The following is a 12,903-nucleotide window of genomic DNA, read 5'->3' on the forward strand; positions in this document are numbered from 1 at the left end:
ACTTCCCAGATACCTGTCCAGGTCCAGGGATGTTCAGGCGGAAGCAGTGGATGCACTGACACTTCCTTGGTGTTATCAACCTGCTTACATCTTCCCGCCTCTAGTTCTCCTTCCAAGAGTGATTTCCAAAATCATCATGGAACAGTCTTTTGTGTTGCTGGTGGCTCCAGCATGGCCACACAGGTTTTGGTATGCGGATCTGGTTCGGATGTCCAGTTGCCCGCCTTGGCCACTTCCGTTACGGCCGGACCTACTATCTCAAGGTCCGTTTTTCCATCAGGATCTCAAATCATTAAATTTGAAGGTATGGAAATTGAACGCTTAGTTCTAAGTCATAGAGGTTTCTCTGATTCAGTGATTAATACTATGTTACAAGCTCGTAAATCTGTCTCTAGAAAGATATATTATAGAATTTGGAAGACTTACATTTCATGGTGTTCTCATAAATTCTCCTGGCATTTTTTTAGAATTCCTAGAATTTTGCAGTTTCTTCAGGATGGTTTGGATAAGGGTTTGTCTGCAAGTTCCTTGAAAGGACAAATCTCCGCTCTTTCTGTTTTATTTCACAGAAAAATTGCTATACTTCCTGATATACACTGTTTTGTACAGGATTTAGTTCGTATTAAGCCTGTCATTAAATCAATTTCTCCTCCTTGGAGTCTTAATTTGGTTCTGAGGGCTTTACAGGCTCCTCCATTTGAACCTATGCATTCTTTGGACATTAATCTACTTTCTTGGAAAGTGTTGTTCCTTTTGGCTATCTCTTCTGCTAGAAGAGTTTCTGAGCTATCTGCTTTTTCTTGTGAGTCTCCTTTTCTGATTTTTCATCAGGATAAGGCAGTTTTGAGGACTTCTTTTCAATTTTTACCTAAGGTTGTGAATTCTAACAACATTAGTAGAGAAATTGTTGTCCCTTCTTTATGTCCTAATCCTAAAAATTCTTTGGAGAGATCCTTACATTCTTTGGATGTGGTAAGAGCTTTGAAATATTATGTGGAAGCTACTAAAAATTTCAGGAAGACTTCTAGTCTATTTGTTTTATTTTCTGGTCCTAGGAAAGGTCAGAAAGCTTCTGCTATTTCCTTGGCTTCTTGGTTGAAACTTTTGATTCATCAAGCTTATTTGGAGTCAGGTCAAACCCCGCCTCAGAATTACAGCTCATTCTACTAGATCAGTCTCCACTTTGTGGGCTTTTAAGAATGAAGCTTCAGTTGATCAGATTTGCAAAGCAGCCACTTGCTCCTCTTTGCATACATTTACTAAATTCTACCATTTTGATGTATTTGCTTCTTCGTAAGCAGTTTTTGGTAGAAAAGTTCTTCAGGCAGCTGTTTCAGTTTGATTCTTCTGCTTTTTGATTTAAGTTTTTTTCTTTCAAAAGTGAAAATAAACTTATTTTTGGGTTGTGGATTATTTTCTCAACGTTATTAGCCATAACGCCCTGCGTGCTAAAATTGCAAAACCTGAATTCTTTGCCGCTAATTTAGCCAATTTAGTTGAAAAGCGGCATCTGTAATAAAAGAATTAGCCAACTTAAGTGCCTTAACTCTGTCCATAATTTCCTCTAATGGAGTCTCCATTTGAAGAGCCTCTTCTAGAGCCTCAAACCAGAAAGCAGCTGCAGTCGTTACAGGAACAATGCACGCAATAGGTTGGAGAGAAAAACCTTGATGAACAAAAATTTTCTTCAGGAGACCCTCTAATTTTTTATCCATAGGATCTTTGAAAGCACAACTGTCCTCGATAGGTATAGTTGTACGCTTAAAGGGCCACTGTAAGTAAATATTTCCTATGCCTGTTACTAACTAACTACCCCAAATATGCTTTTTCTCAATAGCATTTCATTAACATATCTCTACCGTATATCAGAAATCTTACCTGCAAATTTAATTGTTTTCCACACCCACACCGTGGGTATCCTTTGCTCTGTACCAATCAGTTTACAATACCTAGGTTCCAAAATGGCGCTTTAAACACAAAGTTATTGGTTTAAGTATTTTGAACATGCAGTGCTGAAAATAGTGGGCAGGATAACGTGACATCATCGGCGAATAAAAGATATAACTTTTAGAACATTATGAAACTTCGTTTTGGAGAAAATATAGGTCAGTAGGTTTTAATTAATGTTTATTAACTTTAATATGTTAGTTGTTTAGCTTAAAAATTATAACAGAAAGTAATCCTTTAACAGAGTACAAATAGCTCCCTCCACCTTAGAAACTGTCTGCCACGAGTCCCTTATGGTATCAGATATGGGAAACATTTTCTTAAAAACAGGAGGGGGAATGAACGGAATACCTGGTCAATCCCACTCCTTAGCAATAATATTGACAATCCTCTTAGGGACTGGAAAAACATCAGTGTAAACAGGAACCTCTAAGTATTTATCCATTTTACACAATTTCTCTGGGACCACTATAAGGTCACAATCATCTAGAGTTGCTAATACCTCCCTAAGCAATAAGCGGTGGTGTTAAAGCTTAAATTTAAAGGCCATCATATCAGAATCTGTCTGAGGAAGAGTCTTTCCTGAATCAGAAATTTCTCCTTCAGATAACAAATCCCTCGCCCCTTCAGAGCATTGTAAGGGCATATCAGAAATGGCTATTAAAGCGTGAGACGGCTCAGCATTTTTCCTTAACCCAGAGCTGTCCCGCTTTCCTTGTAAACCAGGCAGTTTGCATAAAACCTCAGTGAGGGTTGTATTCATAACTGTGGCCATGTCTTGTAAAGTAAATGAATGTGACGCACTAGAGGTACTTTGCGTCACTTGTTCGGGCGTTACTGGTTGTGACACTTGGAGAGCTAGATGGCGAAACCTCATTTACTTCTGACTGAGAATCATCTATTGCTCTATTTTTAAGTGCTAATATATGTTCTTTATAATTTATAGACATATCAGTACATTTGGGACACATTCTTAGAGGGGGTTCAACAATGGCTTCCAAACATATTGAACAAGTATTTTCCTTGTTGTCAGACATGTTAAACAGGCTAGTAATGTAACAAGCAAGCTTGGAAAACACTATAATCAAAGTAAATAACACTTAGAAATAAAACGGTACTGTGCCTTTAAGAGAAAAAAAGCTTCACAAGTTCTGCAAAAGTGTAAAAAAGCAGTAAACTTAACAAAATTTTTACAGTAGTTTCTTACAGCCTTAGTAACTTTGCACAACTATGCAAATAAACAATTAACCCCTTAATGGCAAAACCGGATTGAGAAAACATCAAAACTGGTAAAAAAGACTTTCAGCACCTTCCCACAGCTCTGCTGTGGCGCCTACCTATCCTTCATAACGATTTGTGGGGAAAAAACCTCCTTTACAGCCCTCAAACACAGCAGGAACCTCTAGAAAAGCAGTTGGATGACTCTTAAGGAAAAGAAACTGCGCAACTGAGGTGCGAAAATAGGCCCCTCCCACCTCACTCGATGTTTTGAGGCCTATTAGCAAAACACCTGAGTGTCTCTTAATTAACCATGTGGGTTAAAAAAAACCTTAACACAAACCACAATGACCCCTTCAGTCCCTTCAAAAAAAAAAGTTATAATTGCATCATTTACTGAATAAACAAAAAAACATAATTTGTGTAAGAACTTACCTGATAAATTCATTTCTTTCATATTGGCAAGAGTCCATGAGCTAGTGACATATGGGATATACAATCCTACCAGGAGGGGCAAAGTTTCCCAAACCTCAAAATGCCTATAAATACACCCCTCACCACACCCACAATTCAGTTTAACGAATAGCCAAGCAGTGGGGTGATAAAGAAAGGAGTAGAAAGCATCAACAAAGGAAATTTGGAAATAATTGTGCTTTATACAAAAAAATCATAACCACCACAAAAAAGGGTGGGCCTCATGGACTCTTGCTAATATGAAAGAAATGAATTTATCAGGTAAGTTCTTACATAAATTATGTTTTCTTTCATGTAATTGGCAAGAGTCCATGAGCTAGTGACATATGGGATATCAATACCCAAGATGTGGAGATTTCACATTTCTCGATTGTCTGTAAACCAGACAAAGAGAGAGGCGTTCTTACGCTGTGTAGAAGACCTACATACCATGGGGGTGATTCGCCCAGTCCCAAAGGAGGAACAGGGGCTAGGGTTTTATTCAACCCTGTTTGTGGTTCCCAGGAAAGAGGGAACTTTCAGACCAATCTTGGATCTCAAAGTTCCATCATTCAAGATGGAGACTACTCAGACTATTCTACCTCTGATCCAGGAGGGTCAATATATGACTACCGTGGACTTAAAGGATGCGTATCTACACATCCCTATTCAGAGATCATCATCAGTTCCTCAGATTCGCCTTTCTGGACAGGCATTACCAGTTTGTGGCCCTTCCCTTCGGGTTGGCCACGGCTCACAGAATTTTCACAAAAGTGCTAGGGTCTCTTCTGGCGGTTCTACGACCACGGGGCATAGCAGTGGCGCCTTATCTAGATGACATCTTAATTCAGGCGTCGACTTTCCAGCTAGCCAAGTCTCACACAGACATCGTGTTGGCTTTTCTGACATCTCACGGGTGGAAGGTGAACATAAAAAAGTTCTCTCTTCCCTCTTTCAAGAGTTTCCTTCCTAGGGACTCTGATAGACTCGGTAGAAATGAAAATATTTCTGACGGAGGTCAGAAAGTTAAAACTCTTATCCACTTGCCGAATTCTTCATTCCATTCCTCGGTCATCAGTGGCTCAGTGTATGGAGGTAATCGGACTCATGGTAGCGGCATTGGACATCGTTCCTTTTGCCCGTCTACACCTCAGACCACTGCAACTATGCATGCTCTAACAGTGGAATGGGGATTATGCAGACTTATCTACTCAACTGCATCTGGACCAGGAGACCAGAGATTCTCTTCTCTGGTGGTTGTCTCAGGACCACCTGTCTCAGGGAATGTGCTTCCGCAGGCCAGAGTGGCTGATTGTAATGACAGATGCCAGCCTGCTAAGCTGGGGTGCAGTCTGGAACTTCCTGAAAGCACAGGGCTTATGGTCTCGGGAGGAAGCTCTCCTCCCGATAAACATTTTAGAACTGAGAGCGATTTTCAATGCGCTTCAGGCGTGGCCTCAGCTTGCTCCGGCCAAATTCATCAGGTTTCAGTCAGACAACATCACGACTGTAGCTTATATCAATCATCAGGGAGGAACAAGGAGTTCTCTAGTGATAATGGAGGTAACCAAAATAATCCGGTGGGCAGAGGATCACTCTTGCCATCTCTCAGCAATCCACATCCCAGGAGTAGAGAACTGGGAGGCGGATTTTCTAAGTCGTCAGACTCTTCATCCGGGTGAGTTTGAATTCCATCCGGAGGTATTCGCCCAGCTGATTCAGCTATGGGGCACACCAGAATTGGATCTGATGGCATCTCGTCAGAATGCCAAACTTCCTCGTTACGGGTCCAGGTCCCGGGATCCCAAGGCGATACTGATAGATGCTCTAGCAGTCCCTTGGTCCTTCAATCTGGTTTTTGTATTTCCACCGTTTCCTCTCCTCCCACGTCTGGTTGCCAGAATCAAGCAGGAGAGAGCTTTTGTAATTCTGATAGCTCCTGCGTGGCCACGCAGGACTTGGTATGCAGACCTAGTGGACATGTCCTCGGTTCCACCGTGGACTCTGCCAATGAGGCGGGACCTTCTAATTCAAGGGCCGTTCACGCATCCAAATCTAATTTCTCTGCGTCTGACTGCTTGGAGATTGAATGCATGATTTTATCAAATCGTGGTTCTCTGAATCGGACATAGATACCCTGGTTCAGGCTAGAAAGCCTGTCACCAGGAAGATTTATCATAAGATTTGGCGCAAATATCTTTATTGGTGTGAATCCAAAGGTTACTCGTGGAGTAAGATTAGGATTCCTAGAATATTGTCTTTTCTCCAAGATGGTTTGGAGAAGGGATTATCTGCTAGTTCTCTTAAAGGTCAAATATCTGCTTTGTCTATTCTACTTCACAAACGTCTGGCCGATGTCCCAGACATTAAAGCATTTAGTCAGGCTTTGGTCAGAATCAAGCCTGTATTTAAACCTGTTGCTCCGCCATGGAGCCTAAACTTAGTTCTTAAAGTTCTTCAAGGGGTTCCGTTTGAACCTATGCATTCCATAGATATTAAGCTTCTATCTTGGAAAGTTCTGTTTTTAGTAGCTATCTCTTCGGCTCGAAGAGTTTCTGAGCTATCTGCTTTACAATGCGATTCCCCTTACCTTGTTTTCCATGCAGATAAGGTGGTTTTACGTACCAAACCAAGGTTTCTTCCTAAGGTTGTTTCTAATAAGAATATCAATCAAGAGATTGTGGTTCCTTCTTTGTGTCCTAATCTTTCATCTAAGAAGGAATGTCTGTTACACAATCTTGATGTGGTTCGTGCTTTAAATTCTACTTACAAGCAACTAAAGATTTGTCAAACATCTTCTTTGTTGTTTATTCTGGTAAACGGAGAGGTCAAAGGGCTGCAGCTACCTCTTTCCTTTTGGCTGAAAAGCATCATCCATTTGGCCTATGAGACTGCTGGACGGCAGCCTCCTGAAAGGATTACTGCTCATTCTACTAGAGCTGTGGCTTCCACATGGGCTTTTAAAAATGAGGCTTCTGTTGAACAGATTTGTAAGGCGGCGACTTGTCTTCGCTTCATACTTTTTCCAAATTTTCCAAATTTGATACTTTTGCTTCTTCGGAGGCTATTTTTGGGAGAAAGGTTCTACAAGCAGTGGTGCCTTCTTTTTTTAAGGTCCCTGTCTTGTCCATAACTTCATACGTGTCCTAAAGCTTTGGTATTGGTATCCCACAAGTAAGGATGAATCCGTGGACTCGATACATCTTACAAGAGAAAACATAATTTATGCTTACCTGATAAATTTATTTTTCTTGTAATGTATCGAGTCCACGGCCCGCCCTGTTTTTTAAGACAGGCATATATATTTTTATATTTAAACTTTCAGTCACCACTGCACCCTATAGCTTGGGTATTGGTTCCCAACAGTAATTGAGGATGATCCGTGGACTCACCGTGTTATTAGTAAGAAAATAAAATTTATGCTTACATGATAAATTTATTTCTTGAAACGGTGAGTCCATGACCCACCCTGTTTTTTAGACTGTTTTTTATTTGTCATATAAACCTCAGGCACCTCTGCACCTTGTGTTACTTCCTTTCTCTCCTTTCCTTTGGTTGAATGACCTGGGGATTGTGGGTAGGGAGGTGATACTTATCAGCTTTGCTGTGGTGCTCTTTGCCTCCTCCTGCTGGCCAGGAGTGATATTCCCAACAGTAATTGATGATGATCCGTGGACTCACCGTGTCAAAGAAATACATTTATCAGGTAAGCATAAATTTTATTTTTCTTTGCAATATTTTCACTAGCACAGTGTCTGGTTTGTTTATCTTATTTTTAAGATTAATTTTCTTTTAGGATAACGGTATTTCCTATGTAATTTATGTCATGACGTAGTTCTCTTTCTTTGTACAATTTCAAATTTTATTTGTTTTATTTATTTGTTTTTATCCTAAATAATATTTTAAAAATTTGTCCATTTAAGTCGGATGACTACAATTGTTACATTAGCTTCCTGGTTAAAGTTCTCATTAAAGGGACACCAGAATTTTTATTGTTTTAAAAGATAGATAATCCCTTTATTACCCATTCCCCAGTTTTGCATAACCAACACAGTTATATTAATATACTTTTAAGCTCTGTGATTATCTTGTATCTAAGCCTCTGCAAACTGCCCCTTTATTTCAGTTCTTTTGACAGACTTGCAGTTTAGCCAATCAGTGCCTGCTCCCAGATAACTTCACGTGCACGAGCACAGTGTTATCTATATGAAATACGTGAACTAACACCCTCTAGTGGTGAAAAACTGTTAAAATGCATTCTGAAAAAAGGTGGCCTTCAAGGTCTAAGAAATTAGCATATGAACATCCTAGCTTTCAACTAAGAATACCAAGAGAACAAAGCAAAATTGGTGATAAAAGTAAATTGGAAAATTGTTTAAAATTACATGCTCTATCTGAATCATGAAAGTTTATTTTGGCCTAGACTGTCCCTTTAAGTATAACTTTATGGGAAGCAGGAAATTTTATTCCAGAAATTTTACAGTTTTTTTTTTTTTTTTTTTCTAGATTAGTTCCACTTTGGGGGCCTTTTTTAAAATGAGACCTATTTAGAAATATGATCCTAATAGATTCAAACAAAAATGACATGGCACATTTGATATATTTAGTAACTTTGAAGATATCACTTTAAAGAACATTGACATTTTATTATAATTTTACATTTATTCAGTCTCTAACCGCTCTCATCCCATTTAACGTTCATTAGTGCTGGACTTTTTTACTTAATACCTATGGAACATTTCACCTTTATGTATTTTGCATTGTTACAATCACAACGTTACATACAGACAGTGGAATGAATATCAATATTCACTACATTAGGTTCCATTCTGCTTTTGTACAAAAATCTGTTCTTTGTGTTTGGATAAAGCAATGTTATCTTTTCTTTTTTCTATGTTTAGTCGGGAGAAGCAAAAGCTTTTAAAATCTGACCAGTCGAGAATAAGTGCATCTCCAACAAACTCTGACATAGAGTTAGAAAGTGTCAAATGTCCAGTTGTGACTACAAATGTGACAGATGCTGAAGCAAAGCATATGAAGCAAACGTAAGTTGGTACTACAATTGTTAGTGCTCTGTGCTAGACAAAGCTTTTACCACTTTATATATTTTTTTTTTATAGTTCAAACTTTTAAATATTTTTAAATCCTTAGGACATCTAAACCACATGACGGATATGGTATTTTTATTCCTAATGGGAATGAGTCCACAGCCACATTCATTACTTATGGGACATAAGAACCTGGCCACCAGGAGGAGGCAAAGACCCTCCAGCCAAAGGCTTAAATACTCCTCCCACTTCCCCTATCCCCAGTCATTCTTTGCCTTTCGTCCCTTTAGGTTGGCAGAGAAGTGTCAGAATTTTATTTTATTTTTTCTTTGTTATACTTTTATTTCATGTTAATATCTCTCTTATGGAGGGTTCTACCCGTCGACATAGAACAGCAGTTTCAAGTAGTCCTGTTAGCATCTCATGGAGGGCCTGGGCGAAAGAGTCTGGAGATGCAGTGGGAGCTTCCCCTGCGACACCATCCCAACTCGTTATAACAGCTCCTTTCAGCACTTGGCGTTTTCTAACTTCGCTTCACTACCTTCTGTCTTCTCTTGAGTCCATGACGGATGCGCTGCTACTATTCGTCATACTTGAAGGGCTGTGTTTCTGTTCCATGGCGTAGATCCCGGTAAGATTGTTTCATTTTATTACATTCTCTGTAATGTGATTTATTATGACAGTATAGTATGGGCCTCGCTGAGGCACCTTCAGTACAAATCTTGGAATCAATGGATATTTCCTCCTTAGGGTGGATTGGTGAATGGGGAAGGGGTCTCTTATTATGTTTCTTATGTGATTCAACCTGCATTGGGTATGTGTGTACGGGCTCTGAGGCTGAGACATGAAGTGTTTCTCTGTGCGATGCATAGTGGCGCTTTTCTGGGCTTGTGATTGCACGGCCTAGGACTAAAAACCTTCGGGTTATGAGTATATGCCTGTTGGTTTAGACTTGCTTATCCTTTTATGTGGGCCTAGTTTTTGGATTTTGCGGGGCATCTGCTGACTGTGCGTGTTTACGCTTCGGTGGGGTTTCTTCCCCTTCCGCATTCCTGACCGAGTGGCAACGGAGGAATGAGTCTGGTCATAGGAGGTTGTGAGTGCCCCAGCCATTGTGTGTCAATATTGTGCGTTTATATTAGTCCTATCAGATTGTCGTTTGGCCCCGTTGTCGCAAGTCTCTACCACTCTTGTCTTTTGTGCCTGCATGGTTTGGTGGGTCCCTCTGGCTCGGGGGACCTTGGGTGTTTGGTATAGGTTGGGAAGGGATATCAGGGGCTTAGTCAGGGTCAAGAGGACATCGTCTGCAAATAATGACAATTTATATTCCAGGTCTCCCACCACCACCCTGGCAATATCTGAGTTCCTAATACATGCTGCCAGTGGCTCCATACATAGGGCAAACAGTAGTGGGGACAGGGGGCATCCGTGACGGGTGCCATTCAGAACCTTTATCGTTTTAGACTGATACCCCGCAGCCCTTATGTCTGACTTGGATGAGAATATAGACCCCTAATTGTCTTCATGAAGGCTCCCCCAAAGCCCATCTCAGAACAGTGTTCAAGTATGTCCAATCTATTCTGTCAAACACCTTCTCCGCAGTCAAAGATAGAAGCAGAGAAGGTGTTTCTTTCTCCCTTAGATAGTCTACCAAAGTTATAGTTTCTTTCATGTAATTGGCAAGAGTCCATGAGCTAGTGACGTATGGGATATACAATCCTACCAGGAGGGGCAAAGTTTCCCAAACCTCAAAATGCCTATAAATACACCCCTCATCACACCCACAATTCAGTTTTTACAAACTTTGCCTCCTATGTAAGTAAACTAAGTAAGTTTGTGCTAAGATTTCTACGTTGATATGCGCTTCTCAGCATTTTGAAGCCCGATTCCTCTCAGCATTTTGAAGCCCGATTCCTCTCAGAGTACAGTGAATATCAGAGGGATGTGAAGGGAGTATCACCTATTGAATGCAACGGTTTTCCTCACGGGAGATCTATTTCATAGGTTCTCTGTTATCGGTCGTAGAGATTCATCTCCTACCTCCCTTATTCAGATCGACGATATACGTCGTATAGTCACAAGATCAGTCTCCACTTCGTGGGCTTTTAACAATGAAGCTTCAGTTGATCAGATTTGTAAAGCAGCAACTTGGTCTTCTTTGCATACATTTACTAAATTCTACCGTTTTGATGTATTTGCTTCTTCGGAAGCAGTTTTTGGTAGAAAAGTTCTTCAGGCAGCTGTTTCAGTTTGATTACTCTACTTATGTTTTAAGTTGTTTTCTTTCATTTATGAGAAAAACTTATTTTTTTTGGCTGTGGATTTAATTTTTTCAGCGAATAATGGCTGTTTTATTTTATCCCTCCCTCTCTAGTGACTCTTGTGTGGAGTTCCACATCTTGGGTATTGCTATCTCATACTTCACTAGCTCATGGACTCTTGCCAATTACATGAAAGAAAACATAATTTATGTAAGAACTTACCTGATAAATTCATTTCTTTCATATTGGCAAGAGTCCATGAGACCCACCCTTTTTATGGTGGTTATGATTTTTTGTATAAAGCACAGTTATTTACAAATTCCTTTGTTGATGCTTTTTACTCCTTTCTTTATCACCCCACTACTTGGCTATTTGTTAAACTGAATTGTGGGTGTGGTGAGGGGTGTATTTATAGGCATTTTGAGGTTTGGGAAACTTTGCCCCTCCTGGTAGGATTGGATTGTATATCCCATACGTCACTAGCTCATGGACTCTTGCCAATATGAAAGAAATTAATTTATCTGGTAAGTTCTTACATAAATTATGTTTTTCCTCACGTTATCCGGCGCTTCCCTGTCGGAGATAAACCCCACCTGATCCGGGTGGACCAGTTGCGGGGCCAGTTTCTTAAGCCTGTTGGCCAAGATTTTCGTAAGGAGTTTAACATCCTGATTTAGCAGGCAAATTGGCCTGTAGTTCTGACATTTCTCGGGGTTCTTACCAGGTTTGGGAATCACTACAATCTTAGCACTCAGTTCCTCTGGTGGGATAGTATTGCCTTGCATGATGTCATTGCAGAATCTCTGTAGGTGAGGGTCCTGTTCAGACCTGAATATTTTATAATATTCCCCCGGGAAGCCATCTGGGCCCGGGGCTTTACCGGCTTTCAGATCTTTAATTGCCGTCAAGATTTCCCCCCTAGTGATCTCTGCATTCAATTCCTCACTATCCTGTTTGCTTAGTTTTTTTTTTAACTTTGCGTCTTTCAAGATTTGTCTAATTTCTGTGTGTGCGGGGACTGTTCTACTTTTCTCCAACATAGGTGTGTCCGGTCCACGGCGTCATCCTTACTTGTGGGATATTCTCTTCCCCAACAGGAAATGGCAAAGAGCCCAGCAAAGCTGGTCACATGATCCCTCCTAGGCTCCGCCTACCCCAGTCATTCTCTTTGCCGTTGTACAGGCAACATCTCCACGGAGATGGCTTAGAGTTTTTTAGTGTTTAACTGTAGTTTTTCATTATTCAATCAAGAGTTTGTTATTTTCAAATAGTGCTGGTACGTACTATTTACTCAGAAACAGAAAAGAGATGAAGAATTCTGTTTGTATGAGGAAAATGATTTTAGCAACCGTAACTAAAATCCATGGCTGTTCCACACAGGACTGTTGAGAGCAATTAACTTCAGTTGGGGGAACAGTTTGCAGTCCTTTGCTGCTTGAGGTATGACACATTCTAACAAGACGATGTAATGCTGGAAGCTGTCATTTTCCCTATGGGATCCGGTAAGCCATGTTTATTACGATTGTAAATAAGGGCTTCACAAGGGCTTATTTAGACTGTAGACTTTTTTTTTGGGCTAAATCGATTGATATTAACACTTATTTAGCCTTGAGGAATCATTTATTCTGGGTATTTTGATATAATAATATCGGCAGGCACTGTTTTAGACACCTTATTCTTTAGGGGCTTTCCCAAAGCATAGGCAGAGTCTCATTTTCGCGCCGGTGTTGCGCACTTGTTTTTGAGAGGCATGGCATGCAGTCGCATGTGAGAGGAGCTCTGATACTTATAAAAGACTTCTGAAGGCGTCATTTGGTATCGTATTCCCCTTTGGGTTTGGTTGGGTCTCAGCAAAGCAGATACCAGGGACTGTAAAGGGGTTAAAGCTTAAAACGGCTCCGGTTCCGTTATTTTAAGGGTTAAAGCTTCCAAAATTGGTGTGCAATATTTTCAAGGCTTTAAGACACTGTGGTGAA

At 40.4% G+C, this 12,903-nt stretch overlaps 1 protein-coding gene across 3 annotated transcripts in view; it reads left to right on the plus strand.

The window, feature by feature from the left end:
* Window positions 1-12,903, plus strand: part of ZFC3H1 (zinc finger C3H1-type containing) — a 635,174-nt gene that overhangs the window by 173,874 nt on the left and 448,397 nt on the right. For 2 of the 3 annotated variants that reach the window (XM_053716781.1, XM_053716782.1), the window contains exon 12: window positions 8,520-8,663. The exons of the other annotated variant lie outside the window; for it this stretch is intronic. In XM_053716781.1, the coding sequence (XP_053572756.1) occupies window positions 8,520-8,663 (144 nt within the window). The remainder of the gene's footprint in view (window positions 1-8,519; window positions 8,664-12,903) is intronic. 3 annotated transcript variants of the gene reach the window in all.

Source organism: Bombina bombina, chromosome 6 (assembly GCF_027579735.1).
Source record: "Bombina bombina isolate aBomBom1 chromosome 6, aBomBom1.pri, whole genome shotgun sequence".
Taxonomy (NCBI): domain Eukaryota; kingdom Metazoa; phylum Chordata; class Amphibia; order Anura; family Bombinatoridae; genus Bombina; species Bombina bombina.